At 37.8% G+C, this 23489-nt stretch overlaps 1 protein-coding gene across 1 annotated transcript in view; it reads right to left on the bottom strand.

Annotated features, from left to right (window-relative positions):
- Window positions 1–321: 321 nt before the first annotated feature.
- The window catches only part of CCNT1 (cyclin T1), a 39789-nt gene continuing 16621 nt past the window's right edge, over window positions 322–23489 (bottom strand). The window contains exons 3-9 of the mRNA XM_052640241.1: window positions 18765–18893; window positions 16322–16382; window positions 14778–14840; window positions 13285–13330; window positions 11964–12127; window positions 11729–11799; window positions 322–2089 (exon numbers count right to left, since the gene is read on the bottom strand). Coding sequence (XP_052496201.1) covers window positions 686–2089; window positions 11729–11799; window positions 11964–12127; window positions 13285–13330; window positions 14778–14840; window positions 16322–16382; window positions 18765–18893 — 1938 coding nt within the window. The 3' untranslated portion in view covers window positions 322–685. The remainder of the gene's footprint in view (window positions 2090–11728; window positions 11800–11963; window positions 12128–13284; window positions 13331–14777; window positions 14841–16321; window positions 16383–18764; window positions 18894–23489) is intronic.

The raw sequence follows: 23489 nt of genomic DNA, 5'->3' as shown, positions 1-23489 counted from the left end.
ATCACACATACCCACACTTATATACACACTTACAGGTCGAAACACTTCAAGTGGCCAGAGTCTGTCTCAGAACTCATGGCCAAAATCCTATCTTCCCATCCCGCCTACACACACCCCCAACCCTCCAATCCCACCCGGAAGGACTCATTACTGTGTATCTCATACACACAGCAAAATCCCTCCCCCTCCCCCAATTATATATAAAAAAAAACTAAACAGATAACTTATTTTCTTTAAATTATTTTTTTAAAGTCTCTTAAAAGATTTTGACGTTTAAATACTTCCTCTCTTCTGATATATTAAACACCAAAAGGATCCACAACTGTTTGATAAAACAAACCCTCCATATTTCAGTCCTGGCAAGAAGAGGGAAGATATCAACTCTAATCAACCTAATTAGGAGGTGGAGAGGCCAAGAAGAGAGAAAGTATTCTGAATCATTCACAGCTTTAACACATTCTCACCTCTCCAATACCAGTAAAAACTATAATAAAATAGTTAAATTTCTGAGGCAGGAGATATTAACAACCAAGGCCCTCAACCATCCTCCCACCTATGTCTCAATATTAATTTATTTCCTAGTCCAAGAAGGGTGACATATTTCATATGAGAAGTAATTTTCTTAGTCCAGAATCAGTAGTTTAAAAACAAATGTGTTTTTAAAGAAGCTTTTTTCTCTTCTTTTTTACTTGGGAAGGGGTGGAAGTGGTGGAGGAGGTTCTGATGGTAGAGGTGGTGGCCGGGGTTTGTCTGTGTTGCCAGATCTGGAGGACATGCCACCAGCCCGTGGATTCATATATTCTCCGTAAGAATGAACATATTCAAACGCCGGGGGCTGAGTGGGCTGAACACCCTGGGCATTGAGAAGGGAGTTAAGCATATTCACAGTATCTTGATAGTCTGTGGTCTGGGGTGTATTGTGACTATTGGCCCCAGTGGAGCTTTTATCCAATTTCATGTGAGGAACTCGGGTTTTACAGCTGGGCTGTGAAAAATGAAGGCCACTTGTGTCTGAGCTATGCCCAGGCAACTGGGCCATTGTAGGAAGAGGTGGGAAGGAGAAATTTATGGAAGAGGATTTAGCACTCTTGGCAGTCTTCGTTGAATGATCATACATCGCCCCTCCAGTCTCTTCAGGGAGGGGCCTTTTACGAGAAGAACTGGAAGAGGAGAAAGAGCTAGACAAGCTATAGGGTTTGTGTGCTAAGGTGCTTGTCTGGCTACTATGTTTTGGATCACCCAGACGTTTGTTCCCAGTACCAGCTGGAAGCTGTGAGTGAGAGTGTTTGTGTGAGTGGTGATTATGATGATGATGATGATTAGATGGGTGAGTTTTGTGCTTTTCTTTGTGCTCTCGGTTCTTTGTGACACTGTCATCTACAGAATTGTGCTTGTCAGCTGCAGTGTGAACTTTAATGCGCATTTTTATCTCCTCTGGTTTTGTAGAGGCAGCTTTATCTCCACCTGTCATTGGGATTCTCATTTTGAGAGCTGTTTTGTCAGTTTTTTCCAGAAAAGGCCGCTCAGGGTTTTCTGAGCCCTCTATGGGCATTTTCAGAATGACCGAAGAATGGCTGTCATGGTGAGACAGGAGATTCTGGGCAGCATATGCATACTGTGACTTCACATTGGCCTCCATGTTCTCCAGTTGCCTCTTCTGGGCAGCCAACTCTTCTGCATGCTTTGCACGGTATTCTTTCAGTGATACTTTAGCTGACGGCACACTTTTACTATTCTGTTTCTGGGAAACAAACGCATTTGAACCATCCTGTTGTAAGGAATGATCAGCTCCAAGTGCTAAATTCTCGCTCTTACGATAACCCTGAGCAGGTTCTACCTTGAAAGGAGGGTGGGAGGACAGCCAGCGCTCACTTGACAACATCTCCACATTGCTTAAGTTGCTCTTTGAGTCTTCACTGGCTGGAAGGGAAGGCACTGCACTTGTGGTAGAAGAAGCTGACATGCTCATTAAACCTGCAATAGTTGTATCTGAAGAGCTCTGGGAAATCATATTAAGGATTGTCTGCTCCGAAGAGTTTTCATCTGCTCCTCGGTCATCTGCTTTTGTTTTCCTGTCAGCCTGCCATGCCTAGAATGAAGCAAATAGCATTTTTTCACTTCAAGTAATTCATCATATGGGAAAAAAACAGTGAAATGAGTAGACTGTGTCTGCTGTGGCATTGGGAGTTGGGATAGCCCATAACCATAAGGCTACTCTAACATGACACTGATAATTATTACCATCAGGAGATTTAAGATTTTTTAAAACTTCAATCAAGAATCACAAGATCGCAAAGAGGCACAATACCTAAGGTATGAAAGCAAACCAAGTGTCCAACAAAAAAAAGAACAGATTTAAAAAATGTGGCCTATACATACAATGAAATATCATTTAGCCTTAAAAGAGGAGGGCAGTTCTGTGAAGACAGCAGAGTAGGAAGCCTCAAGAATCTGTCTCCCACCTAAACAACAACTGTACAGGCAGAATCTTTTTGCTATAACTATTTTGGAACACTGTAGTCTGCTGAAGGCTTGTAATTTCCAGGATTAGTAAGCCATGGGCAAATAATTGGGTTTAATTTCCCTCAATTTCAGCTCTCAGACCCAGGTAGCTGTGCATCCATTCCTACAGTAGCTTTCTCACCGCTTGGGGAAGCCTGACTGGCAAATGCTGGAGATGTTGCTGCTGCTTTCAATCACAGAGGCACACAGAGGCAGGAGACCACTACCGCATCTCCCTCCATTGTTGGGATCCCCTCCTCCTCTGGTTGAAGTGAATTCCTCAGATACAAAGGGCCAATACCCTTCCTCCCCAACTTCATTTTTTCCTTTTCCCTCTTTGGGAGCCAGACATTATGGTAGAACATTTAGAAACTACAAATACAGAAATGTCTAGGAGAAGGCTCAGAAAAGAGAAGTCCACAATTTTACACATCAGGCTAATCTTCAGCACAGAGATATCCCTCAAAATCAAGCCACCAGCCCAAATATACAAAAAACAAAAAATAACAAACCCCAGGAAAGTGAGGGAATCTGATTTCCAGAGTTACCGTGTTATTAAGATTTAAACATTCGATCTTCAACAACAAAAAAATCACAAGGCATATAAAGAAGCAAGAAGTATAGCCCATTCGAAAGGAAAAAAAAAAAAAAATCAACAGAAACTGTCCTGAAAAAGACCCAACGGCAAATCTACTACTAGGCAAAGACGTTAAAATAACTGCCTTAAAGACACTAAAGGAAACGAAGTTGAAAGTTAAGAAAACAACATGTTAACAAAACAAGATAAAGAGATTTAAAAAGAAAATAAAATTTTTTAAAGAAATCAGAAAGAAATCCTGGAGCTGAAAAGTACAATAACTGAAATGAAAAATGCACTGGAGGACTTCAAAGGCAGATCTGAAGAGGCAGAAAAATCAGCAAATTTGAAGACAGCACAATGGAAATTATATCAAGTCTGAGGAACCAAAAGGATAAAAAAAAAAATCAGAGTACTATAACTTTAGGATGTTCAAGATAATCCCATGATAAATACGAAGAAAACAGCCTAGAATACAAAAAACAAGCAAGAAAGTTTAAAATTTTTCACTATGAAAAATCAACTAAGTACAAAAAACAGTAATGCAGGAAATGGACAAAATGCTCTAAGGCATATAAGCATACTTGTGGAGATGTTGTGGGTTCAGTTTCAGACCTTCTCAATGAAGCTAATCACCATCAAGTCAGGGAATTCCCTGGTATCTCAGTCGGTAAAGAATCTGCCTATAGGGCAGGAGATCCAGGTTTAGTCCCCTGCTTGGGAAGATCCCCTGGAGAAGGAAATGGCAACCCACTCCAGTATTCTTGCCTGGAAATCCCATGGACAGAGGAGCCTGGTGGGCTACCGTCCACAGGGTCACAAGAGTCAGACTGAGCAACTAAACCACCACCATCACAATAAAGCAAGCCACAAAAAATTTCTCATTACCCAGTGCATATAAGAATTATCCTTATATTGTCTATTAAATACGCAGTAGTATTATTTCTTAAAAAAACAAGCACATACCTTAATTTAAAATACCTTATTGCTAAAAAATGCTAACCATCATTTGAGTTGTAGTAGTATTAAGGATTACCGATCACATATCACCATAATAGGAATTTCCAAAATATAACAGACACAAAGTGAGCAAATACTACTGGGAAAATGGCACAAACAGACCTTTTCATTGCAAGGCTGCCACAAACCTTCATTATAAAAAGTGCAATATCTGCAAAGTGCAATACAACTAGGTATGCCTATATAAAAAATACCATAAGTGACAGAAGTAAATCTCCCCGTATCTGTAATTACTTTAAGTGTAAGTGGACTAAACTCTTAAGGAAAAGATAGATTTGTAGAATGGATAAAAACATATGCCTGAACTCCAACTTATAATTATCTATATGCCACTGAGATCCAAAGACCCAAACAAGCGAAGTGAAAGGATGGAAAAAGAAATACAATGCAAACAGTAACCATGGGAACATGCCTGCTATTCTAAGAGCAGACAAAATAGACTTTAAATCAAAACAGGTTTTAAGAGACAAAGAAAGACATTATATATGTCAGACCTAGTGACAGGCCATCAAAATTATGAAGCCAAAACCTAAAAGAATTCAAGAAAAATAGACAGCTTTACAGTAATAGTTGAAGACTTCAATACCCCCTCACAATGGTAGACAGATCAGACAAAAGATGAGATAGATCAGACAAATAGGACTTAAATAATAAACTAACTAGATCCAACAAACATATACAGAACACTCTCCCCCAAATCAGCAACATACATTCTTTAAGTGAATATGAGACATTTTCCAGGACAGACCATATGTTAGGCCTCAAACTTAGTCAACAGATTTTAAAAGACACATATCATACTAAAAATCAAAACAAGATAAAAGTTAGTGACAACGGTGGGGGGGGGGGATCACAATGGATCAAAGAAATCAAAGGGAAATGAGAAAATACTAAGAGAAAAAGGAAAACAAAAGTACAACATTTCAAAACTTAAGGGATGTAGCAAAAGTGGTGCTAAGGGAGAAATTCACAGCTATAAACACACTAAAATCAGGAAACTAAAATCCCACAAGCTGTGAAACACAAAAACAAATCAACAAACATCTCAAAATAACAAACTTTTACAATTTAAGGAACTAGAAAAAGAGGAACAAAGGTAGCAGAGAAAGATACAGTAAAGATTAGAGCAAAGAATAAAATGGAAAAAAGTAAAATAGAGAAAAATCAAAACAAAATTTGGGGACTTCCCTGGTGGTCACGTAGTGAAGAATCTGCCTGTCAATGCAGGGGACACAAGGTCAAACCCTAGTCCAGAAAGATCCCACATGACGTGGGACAATTCAGCCGGTGCACAACTACTACTGAGCACAGGCTCTAGAGCCCTTGACCTGTAACTACTCAGCCTGTGTGTTCCAATCCCTGAAGCCTGCACATGTAGAGCCCGTGCTCCAGAACAAGAGAAGCCACCAAAAGAAGTAACACCAATCCTTTTCAAACTCTCCAAAAAATAAGAGGAGGGATACTACCCAACTCATTCTATGAGGTGAGCATCACCCTGATAACAAAATCAGACTAAAACACTGTAAGAAAGGAAAACTACAGGCCAATATCCCTTAAAAACATAGATAAAAAATCTTCAATGAAATACTAGCAAAATGAATTTGACAGCCTATTTTAAAACCTACATATCATGACCAAGTGGGATTTATTTCTGGAATATAAAGACAGTTCAACATACGGAAATCAATTGCTATACTATGTCACAAAAAGGGAGACACGACTGAGCACGTACACAAGCACATCACATAAGCAGAATGAAGAGGAAAAAACCAATACATGATCATCTGAATTTATGAAGAAAAAGCATTTGACAAAATGCAACACACTTTCTAATACTCATAAAAATACTCAATAAACTAGGGATATAAGTAAACTTTCTAAACATAATAAAAGCCACATATAAAAAACCCACAGTGAATATCATATTCAATGATGAAAGACTGAAAGCTTTCCTTAATATCAAGAATAAGGAAAGGATGCTCACTTTCAACACCTGCATTCAACACACTTCTGGAAGTCCTAGCCACAGTAATCAGGCAAGAAAAAGAAATAAAAGGCATCAAATTGGAAAAGAAGAAGTAATTATTATCAGTCTGCAGATGACATGAACTTATATGTAGAAAACTACAAAGATTCCATCAGAAAGTTATTTTCTCTAATTCTATTAGAATTAATCAATGAATTAGGCAAAGAAGCAAGATAAATAAAACTCAGTTACAATTCCCTGAATGAACAGTAAACAATCCGAAAAGGATATTATATGAAAACAATCCCACTTGCAACAGCATCAAAAAGAATAAAGTACTTAGAAATTACCAAGTAAAGACTTGCACGGGCTTCCCTAGTAGCTCAGAAGGTAAAACACCTGACTGCAATGCAGGAGACCCGGGTTCAATCCCTGGGTTGGGAAGATCGCCTGGAGAAGGAAATGGCAACCCATTCCAGTATCCTTGCCTGGAAAATCCCATGGACAGAAGAGCCTGGCGGGCTGTACAATCCATGGGGTCACAAAGAGTCGGACATGACTCAGCAACTAATACACAAAGACTTGCACAGTGAAAACTGTAAAACACTGGTGAAAGATATTATGGAAAACATAACCAGAAACTCATCCCGTGTACTGGATCCAAACATTAATTCAAACATTAGTATTGTTAAATGTGCATACTCAAAGCAATGTATAGATTCCTGCAATCACTATCAAAATTCCAATGCCATTTTTTGCAGAAATAAAAAATCCATTCTACAATTTATATGGAATCTCAAAGGACCCTGAATAGACAAAACAATCTCGAAAATGAAAAACCAAGCAAGACGACTCACACTTCCTGATTCCCAAACTTACTACAAAGCCACAGTAATCAAAACAGTGGGGTAATGACATATAGATGAATGGAACAGAAGTCCAGAAAAAACCTTATCATACATGGTCAAATGATTTTTGACAGGGATGCCAAGACCATTCAATGGGGAAAGGACAGTTTTTTCAACAAATGGTACTAGGAAAACTACACATCCACATGCAAAAGAATGAGATTGGACCCTTACCTAATACCATATACAAAAATTAACTCAACACAGATAAAGGATCCAAATCTGAGATCCAAAACAATAATATTTCTCATATACCCTGAGAAAACCATAATTCTAAAAGACTATACCCCAATGTTCAATGCAGCACTACTTATTTACAATATCCAGGACATGGAAGCAACCTAGGTGTCCACTGACAGATGAACGGATAAAAGAAATTGTGATACCTATATACAATGGAATGTTACTCAGCCACAAAAAGGAATGAATTGGAGGCAGTTAAACTGTGGTGGATGAACGTAGAACCTGTTATACAGAATAAAGTAAGTCGGAAAGAGAAAAACAAATATCATATATGAATGCATATATATGGAATCTATAAAAATAGTATTGATGATCCTATTTCCAGGGCAGGAACAGGCACCGAGTACAGACTTGTGAACACAGAGAACTTCCCCTTGTGGGGGAAGGAGAAGGTAAGATGAATTGAGAGTAGCACTGAAATACATACATGACCACATGGAAACAGTGACAGATTTTATTTTCTTGGGCTCCAGTATCACTGCAGATGGTGACTGCAGCCATGAAATTAAAAGATGCTTGCTCCTTGGAAGAAAAGCTATAACAAACCTAGATAGTGCATTAAAAAGAAGAGACATCACTTTGTCAACAAAGGTCTGTATAGTCAAAGCTATGGTTTTCCCAGGAGTCACGTACAGATCTGAGAGGTGTACCATAAAGAAGGCTGAGTACCAAAGAATTGATGCTTTTGAACTGTGGTGCTACAGAAGATTCTTCAGAGTCCCTTGGACAGCAAGGAGTTCAAAGCTGTCAATCCTAAAGAAAATCAACCCTGAATATACATTGGAAGGACTGATGCTGATGCTGAAGCTCCAATACTTTGGCCACCTGATGCAAAGAGCCGACTCAAAGGAAAAGACCAATGCTGGGAAAGATTGAAGGCAGGAGGAGAAGGGGACGACAGAGGATGAGATGGCTGGATGGAATGAATGGACACAAGTTTGAGCAAACTCCAGGAGATAGTGAAGGATAAGGAAGCCTGGCATGCTGCAGTCCATGGGGTTCAAAGAGTCGGACACGACTTTGCAACTGAACAACAACAACGGCTGGTTCACTTGTTGTAAGGCAGAAACCAATACAACACTATAAAGCAATTATCCTCCAGTTAAAAAAATATATATACAACTCTTAGAAGAAAGCAGAGAACAAAAGGCTCACAACACTGCCTTTAGCAATGACTTCTTAGATATGACAGCAAAGGCCAGGTGACCACACCCCTCCCCAAAAAGGACTCCATGGAAATATTTAAATTTTGTGCATCAAAAGACACTATCTGGAGTAAAAGGCAACACACATAGGAGAAAATAACTGTATAGTATGTATCTGCTGAGGGGTTAGTATCCAGAATGTGCAGAGAACTCCTAAAATTCAACAACAAAAACCAAACAACCCAATCTGAAAATGGACAAAGGACTAGAACAGACATTTCTCCAAAGAAGATACACAAATGGCCAATAAGAATATGAAAAATGCTTAACATCATTCATTATCAGGGAACTACAAATCAAAGCACATCCTTTAGACAGCTACTGCCAAAAAAACACACATTAACAGCAAGTGTTAACAAAAATAAAAAGAAATTAGAACTCTGTGGAACTAAAAAGCCTGTTGATAAAAGTAAAACAGGAGAATGAAAAAGTTGGCTTAAAGCTCAACATTCAGAAAACTATGATCATAGCATCTGGTCCCATCACTTCATGGGAAATAGATGGGGAAACAGTGGAAACAGTGTCAGACTTTATTTCTCTGGGCTCCAAAATCACTGCAGATGGTGATTGCAGCCATGAAATTAAAAGATGCTTACTCCCTGGAAGGAAAGTTATGACCAACCTAGATAGCATATTCAAAATCAGAGACATTACTTTGCCAACAAAGGTCCATCTAGTCAAGGCTATGGTTTTTCCAGTGGTCATGTATGGATGTGAGAGTTGAACTGTGAAGAAAGCTGAGTGCCGAAGTATTGATGCTTTTGAACTGTGGTGTTGGAGAAGACTCCTGAGAGTCCCTTGGACTGCAAGGAGATCCAACCAGTCCATTCTAAAGGAGAGATCAGTCCTGGGTGTTCTTTGGAAGGAACAATGCTAAAGCTGAAACTTCAGTACTTTGGCCACCTCATGAGAAGAGTTGACTCATTGGAAAGGACTCTGATGCTGGGAGGGATTGGGGGCAGGAGGAAAAGGGGACGACAGAGGATGAGATGGCTGGATGGCATCACCGACTCGATGGACGTGAGTTTGAGTGAACTCTAGGAGTTGGTGATGGACAGGGAGGCCTGGCGTCCTGCAATTCATGGGGCTGCAAAGAGTCAGACACAACTGAGCAACTGAACTGAACTGAACTGTTTGGTAGGAATGTAAAATGGTACACCAGTATGGAAAACAGTGTAGTGGTTCCTCAACAAAATAAAAATAGTACTAGCATATGACCCAGCAATTCTACTTCTGGGTGTATACCCAGAAGAACAGAAAGCAGGGTCTCGAAAGAGATACTGTACACCAATATTCATTGCAGCATTATATACAAAAGCTAAAATGCAGACACAAACCAAATGTCTATCAATGGAAGAATGGATAAATAAAATGTGGTACAAACACACAAAAGATCATTCAGCCTTTTAAGAGAACAATTAGAATTCTACAATATGCTACAACATGGATAAACCTTGAGGACGTGCTAACTGAAATACGTCAGTCACAAAAAAACAAATAATGTATGATTCCACTTACATGAGGTTTACAGGTACTAACAATAGTCTAAATAATGAAATATAATTGTGGCTGCCAGAGTTGGGGAATAGACAGTCATTGTTTAACAGTTATAGAGTTTTAGTTTTAGAAATGAAAAGTTGTGGGGATAGATGGTAATAATGACTGCAGAACAGTATGCTGCTGCTGCTAAGTCGCATCAGTCGTGTCCAACTCTGTGAGACCCCATAGACAGCAGCCCACCAGGCTCCCCCGTCCCTGGGATTCTCCAGGCAAGGACACTGGAGTACAGTATAAATGCATGTAATACCTGTATACTTAAAAACGGCTAAGACAGTAAATTTTATGTTATTTGTATTTTACCACAATTTAAATTTTTAAAAAAAATTTTTAAAGAGGGAAATTCTGCCCTTTGCAACAACATAAATGAACCTAGAGGACTTTTTGCTAAGTAAAATAAGCCAGACAGAGAAAGACCAGTATTATGTGATCTTACTTATGTGAGGCATCTAAAACAGTCAAACTTGCAGAGAGTAAAATAGTGGTTTCCAGAGACTGAGGGAAGGAGGAAACAAGGACATATTAGTCAAAGGGCAAAAAGTTTCAGTTATCCAAGATGAATATATCTGAGAGATCCTCTGTACAGCATAGTACCTATAGTGAAACATATAATACTGTGGGAATTCTCTGGTAATCCAGTGATTAGGAGTCGGTGCTATCACTGCCAGGGTCCCAGGTTCTAACCCTGGTCATGAAACTAGGGGCTTCCCAAGTGGCACAGTGGTAAAGTATCCATCTTCTACTGCAGGAGACGCAAGAGACGTGGATTCAGTCCCAGGGTCGGAAAGATCCCCTGGAGGAGGAAATGGCAATCCACACCAGTATTGCCTGGAAAATTCCATGGACAGAGGAGTCTGGTGGTCTATAGTCCATGGGGTCGCAAAGAGTCAGAAAACAACTGATCACTCACACACACACACATACATACACACACACACACACACACACACACACACAACTAAGATCCCGCAACAACACACACACACACACACACACACACACACACACACACACACACACAACTAAGATCCCGCTACAAGGCAATAAAAATAATGAAGTTGTATTCATTCATGAACATCCTTGTCTTATGATTACAGTTAGTCTAAAACTCTAGAAATTTTGGTAAAGTTTTACACAAAAGTAAAACATAAGACTTGTGTACTCTCAAATCTCCTTTGAACCCTAGGCAAACTCAACTTAGGAGAAAGAAATTAAGCATCCTCAGTCTAGAATTCTCAGAAATGCAAGCAATACTTTTAAGCTTTCTAACACTGAAAAAAAAAAAGAGAGTAATTTCGTTAATCATAAATAAGACTTTCAAGAATACCCGAAATATAACTTTGAACTGTGATCTATATAAAAACAAAATTCTAAAATCCATTTAAAAGCAAGTAATGTCAAAGATAAAATTACAATACCAGCTCTAACCTCCTAACTCTGTCTCTTTCCTATATAAGAAGCCAACATTCTGTGTCTCAGAAAAGCCAAATTTTCCCCCTTAACACTCTACACACAAAAAAATACTCAACCAATGTTGCTAACCAACTAAAAACCAAGAAGAGTTGCAAAACACAAAATAAACCCTGCTGTTACCTACATCAACGGATTTCTGAGCCAGTATTCCAGCTATGAAGCTGACATCGTAACTACTGCATAACTATAAAAAGTAGAAATTCCAAACCTAGGGTACATATCCATATCTGGTATCTCACTGGTGCAGTCAAAAGAAAGTGACAACAATAATTCTTACCCTCCAATTCCAAATTCGTTTGAGCCTGTTAGGGGTTTTCTCCAGAATCTGTAGAAATTCATGTGTCAGTTCTACAAATCAAATTAGAACATTTAAGAAAAATTCAGAGAGGCAGAAGTAATGAAACAAGAATAACCTCAACTAACTGTATTTATCTGAAATCAAGTCACCTTTGGCCAGGTATGTGACAGATCAAGAGCAAGTGCTTTTCAAGGTCCCTTACTCTAAAACTTACCATCTAAAAGTTCCAAGGTCACAGTGGCGTCAACATACTCCCACCAGTGCTTCCCATCAGTTGAGACTGGGATCTCCCAGTTGGACCACTTGCAAGCCAGATGAATGCAGACACAGGCCACCACAGGAGGTGTGTACTGCAGGCTAAATGTGGTCAAATGCAGGCTGACATCAGAGGGAAGGAAACAAGAGAGTGTCATGAGCTCTCAATTCTGAACCCAAAGTTAAAAAACTCTCCATTATTTAAAAAAAAAAAAAGAAAAAGAAAAAAAACACTGGAGAGCAAGAAAGGCAAGAAATAGCCAGTGCTCTGATCCAACACCCAACCTAATCTTTCCATTAACCCATCTGCTCAGGTAACAACTTGTCTAATTTTTTTGACTATACATCATTTAATCCACACACTGGTGAAGGACCAGAAAAAATAAAAACAAAAATAGACTGAGTACTCAGTTTTTTTAAATAAGGATTAATCAGCCTAAGAATAAGGTCAGAACAAAAGAAAAATTTTAACATTTTTAATATGTACAATCCCTAAATCAAATACTTAAGGAACTATCCTAAAAATTATCTTATTTCTTGCCAGTCATAGGTCTAGTCTCTTTTAAACAATGAATAGATAATCACTCACTCAAGTGTGAATATGCTTGATAGTTTATTTTTAAAATCTCTCCCATCAGGCTATAAAAATGAACTTCTTAGCCTTGACAGTCATTAGGAGTATCTTTGGTTTCCAAGAACTACAGAGTAGATTGGAGATGAGAACGAGCAAATAATTTGGTAATACATGTTATGTGTTAACTTTTTCTTTAAAAAGGGAACGAGAAAGAAAAAGTATCACAACTCTTCGCACATATATGTGCCCATTTATCTGGGAGTGAGTGAAGACAAAGAGTACCTTTTAAAATACCACAATTACAGCAGAATCCTCCAAACTAGATTTTAGTCACCAACTGGCAATGAAATCCAAGTTTAAATAAACTTTCAAAACTATGCTCTTGGATATTTAAATGTAAAGTAACAAATGCAGAATTAAGTTGGCTATCAATCAGCAACGAAAATATTTTATCACCTTAACAAATTTAATAAGCAGCATGGAAATTTTAAGGCATGCATGACAACTGTGCAGAAAAATCAACATTTACCATGGACTTGTCTATAACACATTCTATTAATATCAGAGATCCTTGACTAGATCTTTGGCTCCTAGCTTACTAAGTGCCAGACCTATCATCTTTCCATATACCCAACAAAAAGTGACAATTCCAACCCAAGTAAAGTACTATCCCAAAAAGAGAAGAGAAAAATATTAAAATATAAACCTGTTGGTTGCCATGAAGTAAGAAGTTTGTGCTAAGTCCTTGCTTGCTAAAAAAAAAAAAGGGGGGGGGGGGATTATTAGTTCCATTCATTCTCAATAATTACTTAGTAAGCATTTAATATTTGCAAGGCAGAGAATACAGTGGCAAATGAGACAGACATGGTCTCTGACCACCTGATGCTTACATTCCACTGTCAAATGAAACAGTTTAAGTGATTTTTTAATTATATTAACAATTATGCTGCTTCCAGACTTAGGGACTCAAGCTTTATTCTGCACACCACATATAAGGGTTACATATTTAAAATGCAATTCCTGGGCATCCTCCCTAGAGTCTAACTCAACACTTTTGGAGAAGGATGTAGTAACAATGAGCATTTTTAACAAGTAACTCAGAGATCCTGATATAAGAGTCCACTAAGAAATTCTAAGCTAGGGGATGAACTAATCTGGAGGCAAGATCAGAAGACCTTTACATATTTGGAAAAAATTAGCAAATGACATAAATTATTTAAACATATTACAATTAAAAAACTCCTCCTTCAAAAAAAATTTGTCTGGGTGACAAAGTAAATTTTAATCTTCCTTAGATGAAATATTAACATATTTAACCCATCTCTGTTTAACACTATGCTTGCTCAATGTAAACCTTTTAATGTTCTCAAAATATAAAGAACTCAAAAAACTTGAATTTTCAGATGAAACACATGATAAGGCCAATTATCAGTGAAAATCTACAAAACAAGAAATTGTGTTTAAATGCACAATGCTATTAGATATTCTTTCTTGATATTACTATTTGAATAAAAAGAAGAACTAGGTTTAATGCAATCATGGCTACTAAAGTTAAATTAGAATAAAAAGCAAGTCTGCCAAGGAATTAACAATGATGAAAGTTAAGTTCAAATCAATTCTACATGGCCTTCTGGGTGGCCTTTAACAGTGTCCAGGACAACCAACCCTAGAATCAAATTAAGATCACTTCCCTGGTGGCTCAGACCATAAAGCATCTGCCTGCAATGCGGGAGACCTGGATTTGATCCCTGGGTCAGGAAGATCCCCTGGAGAAGGAAATGGCAACCCACTCCAGTACTCTTGCCTGGAAAATCCCATGGACACAGGAGCCTGGTAGGCTACAGTCCACGGGGTCGCAAAGAGTCGGACACGACTGAGAGACTTCACTTTCATTTTCACTCCCAAAATATCCTTAAAATTGCTATTGGATACTTTGATTTTAGTGACTTTTCAAAATCTGCCTCCAGCTTTGATAAACAAGAAACTCACTCACTTTATCTGGAAGTCACCTAAAAACACTACAAGAACTCAACAGAAAAGCTCCAACCACTCATTTTGAAATTTAAAAGCCAGAGAGGTTTTTTTAATTTAAATTTTGGCCAAAGCAGCTGTATTATGTATTAGCCCACAGTAAATCTTAGCCTCTACATGGTAAAACAGTTTAAGATAGCATCTCAGGTTGGGATTGGGATTCCTTACCTCGAACAAGCTGAGTGCACTTTACCACATGTGTATGTGGGTGATCAATTGTTAATTCAAAGCCTAAAAAAAAGTAACTGGTTAAAAACCTAAAGATACTCAAAATATTTTATACTGCTTTTATCTGAGTCATCATTGAAGGCTTCTCTCATTTTCTGGTCCCAAAACTGCCTATTGAGAAGCTGAGAGTCACATAAAGTATGGAGCACACTCTTAAGATTATCTTCAAAGGCACCACTCAGATTAATGAAGTTAATAGAGTCTCAAGATCCCCTGAACTATCAGTAACATCTGAATACAAAACGTGTTCTTAGGAACAACAGAATATATGACTGGAAAAGATGCAGTTACACAATGATTATCTGTGAAAGCTTAACCTTTAGAAAACATTTTTAAAACCTATTCCTCTCTTACTTCAGTCTTCTTCCTTTTCATCATCTCAATCATCATTAAGTACTGATCATTTTATCTAACTTTAAATGATCTTAACCAAAATGTAGTATGTCTATAAAAATTTTCCAAGAAATTTCTTTTTGTGTACGTAAATAAAATTATCTAGTACAAGTAAAGAAATTCTAGGGAATTCCCCGGCAGTCCAGTGGTTAGGACTCCGCACTTGCACTGCCAAGAGCCTGGGTTCAATCCCTGTCAGGGAACTAAGATCCCACAAGCTATGTGCAGCAAGCCCAAAAAATAAAAATAAAGTCTGAGGCAAACTGATTAAAAAAAAGAAAAAAATTCTATTGCAAAATTTACTTGATGCAAATTATTCTAAAAGCACAACTGATTCTTACAAGTTAGATTTTACAGGTTTCCACATTAAAATATTAAAATGTATCCCACCAGAAAAATATCATTGCCCCCTAAAGTATGGTTACCTTGAAGATAACTAATTTAAAGTAAAAATTAGCAGAAACTAATTTGAAGAATTCATTGTGTGTACAGGTGTATATGCAAAAAATACAGGCCAATCAGCAACTTTCCCACATAACTCATGAAATACTCTATCTAAAGAGAAAAATGAGAGCCCAAAAGAACAAGAAAATCTTTATTTTCCATATTTGCTAAGCTTTTAAAGGCAGTCTTATGAAAATAATACTAGATAGTAACAGTACATCATCAGTTCTTTAGCCCATCAATTTAATTTAGCTTGAATTCCTCCATCTCCACTCTACTGTTTTGAATGCTGATTACCAATTTTAAAAACAAATACTGTTATTTAAATATAAGGACAGACTATGAAAACTCATGGAAGGAAAAAAGTCATTTAGATAGTTTCTGCTATTATTTATCAGAAAGTTAAACACTGCCAAATCTTATCAAGCAAATCATGAATCCTAGAATAAAAACAAGCAGAAAAAGCCTGCTAATGGCTATCTCAAAGGTCGGTGGTGCCTTCATTCTCTCTGTGGCAGGGTTAAGCAATCTCTACAATGTACAAAAACCTTCTCAAGAAATTCTCTTCCTGTTTCCTATTTTGCAAATTAGAAAAACATTCTATTGCATACATATTTCTTTAATGTTTTAAAGGAAAATAAACTTACCTAAAGTCTGCAGAATTATGCTTTCTAGTATCACCAGATCTTGAACTTGCTGCAGGTAAGCCTGCAGATGTGAGAAGACACATAAATTATTCCCCAAAAAGACAGAGTATATAACATAAAGTGTAGACAGTTCTATCATAACAACCTCCAAAGGAAACCAAAGCCACAAAAGGCAAGGGTGCAGTTATGAGGGAAAGTAGGAACTGAAATTAATCCTTATCCCTAACGGATTCTCCTTTAAAAAAAGAAATAGATTAATCAGTGGTACAGCAAAAGATGCCACTTTATTTATAAAGGGCTACAGAATAAACACCAGACATCTGGTTCATTTTCAGACTGACATTTTAGGTTATAATGTTCACATGATACAGATTAAAAACTTTTTTTAAATTAAAATATTAACATACCTTTTTTTAACATCATCAAAACACACTGCACAGCCTTCCCACAGTACTGCATGCAATCTCAAACATTTGATTCCTGTTAAACTTTCCTTTTAGAGTAATGCTGCTGCTGCTGCTGCTAAGTTGCTTCAGTCGTGTCCGACTCTGTGCAACCCCATAGACGGAAGCCCACCAGGCTACCCCGTCCCTGGGATTCTCCAGGCAAGAACACTGGAGTGGGTTGCCATTTCCTTCTCCAATGCATGAAAGTGAAAAGTGAAAGTGAAGTCGCTCAGTCGTGTCGACTCTTAGCGACCCCATGGACTACAGCCTTCCAGGCTCCTCCGTCCATGGGATTTTCCAGGCAAGAGTACTGGAGTGGGGTGCCATTGCCTTCTCCGTTAAGAGTAATGCTAGATTTTTTAAATTCACAGAGGAGTTCACAAGAAAATAGAACAAACAAAAATCCTTCAAATTTGTACAGCCATTACTGTAGCCACTATCCATACATGGCCATCAAGCACCTGAAATGTGCTATGAATGTATAATAAACAATGAATTTTAAAGACTTAGTTAAAAAATAGTAATGTTAAAAAACATTAATAATGTTTTAAAACTGACTATATGCTGAAATGACTATATTTTGGGGTTTAACAAAATGCTATATAAAATATGTTAATTTTAAGTAAAAATTTAAAATAAAAGCTTAATGAAAAGCTAATTTTAATTAGCTTTAATTACATATAATTTTAATTACATATGTGACTTCCCTTATATTTTTATTAGACAGCACTGGTATAGAGCTCTAGGAGAATGAAGCTTGAGCCAAGAGCTAAGAGACTTATGTTGCTGCTAACTTTCCACTGAACTTTATGATCTTGACTGAGTCCAATAAGGACTTAACCTATGTATGGTAGCTCTCCTTTCCACATAATGAAGAAAGCATCTTCTCCGAGTCACCTCATAAGACAGACTCAGGTGAGAAGTCATGTAAATATACTTTAAAGAAAAAAAAGTTGGGATTTTACTTTTTATTTCATTAAAATTTTGTTATTTGGTCAATTCTACGGACCAATGGCAATTAGTAGTCTTAAACATAAATAAAAGTTCAGACCAACAACTTTTCAACAAAACTACTCTGGTGCAGCCCAGAGAGAAAATGTCAAGACACTGCTATTTTCAACACTTGACTCATAACTAGGAGCTGTGGTTCCACAATTTCACTTATCTCTTACATGCATCCACTGTAACAGACAAATAACCTGGTACAGAAATCTGTTGTTTTTCTTCAAACTCATTGCTCCCCAATCACTGAATTCTAAAGCCAGGAGAGTTTCCCCTCTTCATAAGGTCAAGGAAAGATGGAAGGGAGGAGGCAGGGGAAGCTATATGTAGACACAAAGGATAAAGGGGCAGAAGTATATATATCTGAATTATAATCAACAGTATTCTCCTAGGCGAAGAAGGGGAGATGAGCTTCGACTTTTACTTTAAATGATTCTTTAGTGTCTGAGTTCTTTTCTAATGAGCATACTTGAATTTCTTAAAAAGTTAAACATATAAATGACAGGATCCATTTTTTAAAAATTCATTAACAAAAATAATGTTCTCCATAGAGATATTTACAGTAAAAAGCTGGAAATTATCTTGAGATAATGGTTAAAATATATGTATATACATGATGAAATTCTCTATCAGTATTTAATGAAAGTAGAGAATTGATGGGGAAATATTTGACATACAGTAAGTGAAAAAAGTAGGTATAAAATATATACATGTATAGCTACTTATAGAAAAGAAGCTGGAAATACTGGTTCATTTATATGTCTGTGGTACAAATTATACCTAGTTAATATATTTTCTTCTTTTTATACATTTTCCAATTTTACCAGAAAAAATACAACTTTTACCATAAAATTTCTATGTTTTAAGGAAAAAACAAACACTAAAATTTCCTTTAACAATCCCCATTGAGATTTCAGTAAATCAAAGTTGCAAAATTAAGTTATGATCAAAATAAATTAAGAAAAACAGATGTATGTAATTAATCAACCCCCTACCTCACTCCTGGTATCAGGAAGTGATTCCTGTGGATGGAGACAAGTGTGTGCTACCTTGATGACGTGCTCCAATTTTTTTGGCTGCTCCTCTACTTTGGCTGCTAAAAATAAGGCTGCTGGAGCCACAGACTGGATGAAGAGAAAATAAATCATTTTTATTATTTATTTCTAGAGCAACGTAGTTCTAAAAAAGAACTAAGTTTTAAACCAACTTCTTTGCTTACCTCAATTTTCATCACCTGTTATGCTTTCCCTTCTATTTAAAATATCTTCTCCTCTCCTATCCATTAACCCAAGCCCACTTCCTAAATCAATCCTTCAATGAACTCTCATTAAAAGCTACTTTCAAGTAGCCACTATAAATGTAAGCAGACAGCTTTCTATTTAAAACGAGATTAAGTTTTATCAAAGCACTCTATATACTTTTTAAAAGGATTGTTAGGGAAATTAAAATAGAGGTAACCTTGTTCTCTTGTTCTAGAGAAGGAAATGGCAACCCACTCCAGTATTCATGCCTGGGAAATCCCATGGAAAGAGGGGCCTGGTGGGCTCAGTCAGACACAACTTAGTGGCTAAACCACCACCACCAGTCTTGTTCAGACTTCAGAAGTAGGGCAGCAGGCCTCTAACTGACTTCTGACCTTGCCCGAACTCTGCCTGGACTACATGTCTGCCTGGCAAGGACACCAACCGTTACCAGCAAGTCAAGAGGCACTTTAGAGAAGAAAGGGAATGTGACTTGAAATCTCTAAGCCCCTAAGGGCCTGGCCAGCCCAGTCCCACCTCCAGGGTCTAAGAAGTCTTATGACTAACAAGATGAAATAAACAGCATTGTAAAGTTACAGTAATACCACAGCTGCTTTTTTGCTAGCAAACTGATGAAGATATCAGTTTGCAGCATCGGACTATAATAAGCAGGAGCCCCCAAAACTGCAATCTGAAGTCTCACCCGTGGGGTAGATGTACCACCCTGATCTTTTCCAACTGGGCCTCCAGATTGCTGTTAACTTCTCACGGCTGTTCAAGTCTGGATGTAGGTTGTCAGCCCAATTTGGTGATGTATACACTGTTACACTTCTATTTCTTTTCTTTTAATGACTGTATATTGAAATTAAGTCAAATAATCTTCTATAAAAAAATGAAATTGTTTATTTGTGTGTAACGAGTGGTTTCTTTTGTTAATGAATCCTTCGAACCTAAAACGAAAGTAAAACTTTTGGCAAAACATAAATTGGCGCTGTAAGCAGGATTCGTGAAGCAAAATGCCACTCTTAAGAAGAAAGACATTAAGGTTAATGAAGTCTTTATTTCCAGATGGGAAGATGCCTTACTTCTTGTTGGCTACTGAATGGGACATATGCACTGGACTGTGTGAGAATTGGGACCCCAAATTAAAGAGGGCTGAACCTTTAAAAGTTATTGAATGTTTCCAGCTCTTGCCAAGTGAGAAAGAACAAGAATGTACCATGATGGATCAGAGAGGCTGGATCCTCTCTGCCTACCATAAGGTTCAAGAAGCCAAATTAAAACTGGTTGAAAAGAAGTCAAAACTGGAGAAAGAATTATGCGACCTGCAAGGTTGACTGTCCACATTACAATGTCAAAACTACACTTTAGCTGACAAAGTATCCATTTTCCAGTTGGTAGCTGAAAAAGCTGCTGTAAAGGCTGCACAAGTTAAATATCGAAAGGAGCAAGGCACGGTTAACAAAAAGAAGTTCATTCTCAGGAAATGACGGGGGGCGGGGGAGAAGAGAGACCAAGAGACATTTTAAATCTCAAACAGAAACAAACCACTGCCTGTCTGGATATATGTGTCTGTCTCAGTATGTGTCTTTGTCCTTGGATAACACTGCTAAGGTTAACTTGTAAATGAGCTCTATTTAACTGACTTAAAAGTGCGTGCTTACAAATTAAAGCTAAATATCTAGAAAACTAGCCAAGATAAATTTTAGGACCACATGATCTGGGAAATATTTAGTACGAAGCCGATATCTGCTATTGAAGATGGTTTAAGTCTGTTGAGTTAATCAGTATAGATGTCTCAATATGTCTTATAGATGTCTAATATGTCTTAGAGTCATCATATAATAATCAGTAGAATACGTTCACTGTGCCTAGGCTTAATATAAGCTAAATAAAATCTTGCTGTTTCCTTTACAAAATTTGTCAGCAACGAAAGTAACTCAATGTGTAGAAATTTTTAAGGAAAGAAAATGTAAATGAGGTAAGAGCTTTTTTAAGAATAATTATGCTTTAGGAAAGTCTCCCTAACATAACAGGGCTTTGCTGGTGACTGAGTGGTAAAGAATCCACCTACCAAAGCAGGAGACTTGAATTCCATCTCTGGTCTGGAAGATCCCACACGCCACACAGCAACTAAGCCTGTGCTCGAGTCGGAATGGCAACTACTGAGCGCTAGCACTGCAACTACTGAAGCCAGCAGGCTTTAGAGCCCTTGCTTCACAAGAGAAGCCACCACAATGAGAAGCCTGTGCACCACAACTACAGAGTAGCCCCCACTCGCCACAACTAGCTAAAGCCCACACAGCAATGAAGACCCAGCACAGCCAAAAAGTAAGTAAAGAAAAGTATTAAATAAAGTCTTTTGTCATTTTAGTTATGGCTTTATTTTGATGCCTTTGTAAAAAACAACTGAAAGACGCTTGCTCCTTGGAATAGCTATGATAAACCTAGACAGTGTATTAAAAAGCAGAGACATCATTTTGCCAACAAAGGTCTGTACGGGCAAAGCTATGGTTCTTCCATAGTAGGTCTGGTGGTGCTAACGGTAAAGAATCTGCCCACAATGCAGGAGACCTGGGTTCAGTCCCTGGGTTGGGAAGATCCCCTGGAAAAGGGAATGGCAACGCACTCCAGTATTCTTGCCTGGAGAATGCCATGGACAGAGGAGCCTGGTGGGCTACAGTCCATGGGACTGCAGAGCTGGACACAACCGAGTGACTAACACATACACCACGGTTTTTCCAGTGCTCATGTATGGAGGTGAGAGCTGGACCATAGAGAAGGCTGAGCACCAAAGAATTGATGCTTTCGAACTAGTGCTGGAGAAAACTCTTCAAAGTCCTTTGGACAACAAAATCAAACCAGTCAATCCTAAAGGAAATCAACCCTGAATATTCCACTGGAAGGACTGATGCTGAAGCTGAAACTCCAATACTTTGGCCACTTGATGCGAACAGCCAACTCACTGTAAAAGACCCTGGTGCTGGGAAAGACTGACGGCAAGAGGAGAAGAGTGAGACAGAGGATGAGGTGGTTGGATGGCATCAATGGACGTGAGTTTGAGCAAACTGAGGGAGATAGTGAAGGACAGTGAAGTCTGGCGTGCTGCACTCCATGGGGTGGCAAAGAGTCAGACGTGACTTAGCGACTGAATAACAACTTTGTAAAAATATCACCTCTTCAAGATTTACAGAAATCTTGAAGATTAAATTAACTATTAATAGATAAACAAATTTTGTTATTAACAGTAAGCTGGTATCAGACTGGAACTTGGTTTTCTCTGTTAAGAGAACAGCTTTCTTGGGATGTGGCTTTTGATAAGACTATGAGAATTTCATTGCCTTTAAGTAATTTATATTTGTTTTTAAAATCTTTTGCAACTTTGGTAAAGTAAATAAATATTTCACAATTATCTATGAAGAATGTGGCACACACAGATAAGCTCATTTTGCTTCTACAAAAAATTAATCCTTCATTGTCAGACTTTTGCTATCCTGATGTTCTTAGAACATGGCAACTGTCTACTTCTAAACCAAGGAATTTAAAACAGGTAAACAAAGGCTATAAATCAAACAGTCAGGGGACTGGGAAATCCAAGATGGCTGCTTGACTTTTCCTGGCTCCCTGATAAACCGCATTTCTTATTTGATGGGACTAACCATTAACCCTGGCTAGAGGGTTAATGCCTTCACAAAAAATTGTTTCACTTAATAGTAAATTCTAGTTTTGTTAACTGAGATCTATGTTGACCAAGACTTATTTCCCAGACAGCTCCTTGCTGTTATATTTTATTGCTAAGACATTTAACTTAATTTTTCTAAAGCTTATCTCAGTAATCTATCTTTGGATGGAGAGCAGATACCCTGTGACATAAAATAACCTGTATCAATCAATGAACTATATATGCCAACTGGAGCTTATGGAAAAAACAAAATAGAGCCCTTGGGTTTCTAGAACAGGAAATTTCCAGAGGCCAGAAAAAGTCATACTAAGAATAGTCAATTTGCTCAATTATACACAGTATGTCAGGCTCTAAAACAAGAAAATTTAACAGAATGTCGTATTTATACAGATTCTTGGTCAGTAGCCAATGACCAAGATTGGCCAGTTGGCTTCCCCTAAGCATAAATAACAACTGGCGAATTCACTCCAAAGAGCTATGGGGAAAGCAATTATGGTCTGACATTTGGGAAACTGTTCAAACTACTACTGTTTCAGTCTCTCATGTAGATGCTCACAGTGTCCCAAATTCTAGGAAATAATGGTATAACTCTATTAGAAATGAACAAACCTGAATTCAAGCAGCAGAACTTGATCCAGACTCCAGCAACTTAAAATGTTCGACTTCATGCACACACCAAAAATGGGGCCATTTGGGAGAAACAACATACAGGTGGGCTCAGGATCGAGGTTATTTATTTAACTATAGATCTCATTAAATGTGTTATTTTACGATGTCCAATTTGTTAACAATTAAGC

This window comes from Budorcas taxicolor, chromosome 5, assembly GCF_023091745.1.
Source record: "Budorcas taxicolor isolate Tak-1 chromosome 5, Takin1.1, whole genome shotgun sequence".
In the NCBI taxonomy this organism is placed as follows: Eukaryota; Metazoa; Chordata; class Mammalia; order Artiodactyla; family Bovidae; genus Budorcas; species Budorcas taxicolor.
Note: the sequence above shows the minus strand (reverse complement) of the source record. Positions and strands in the feature narration are given on the sequence as shown.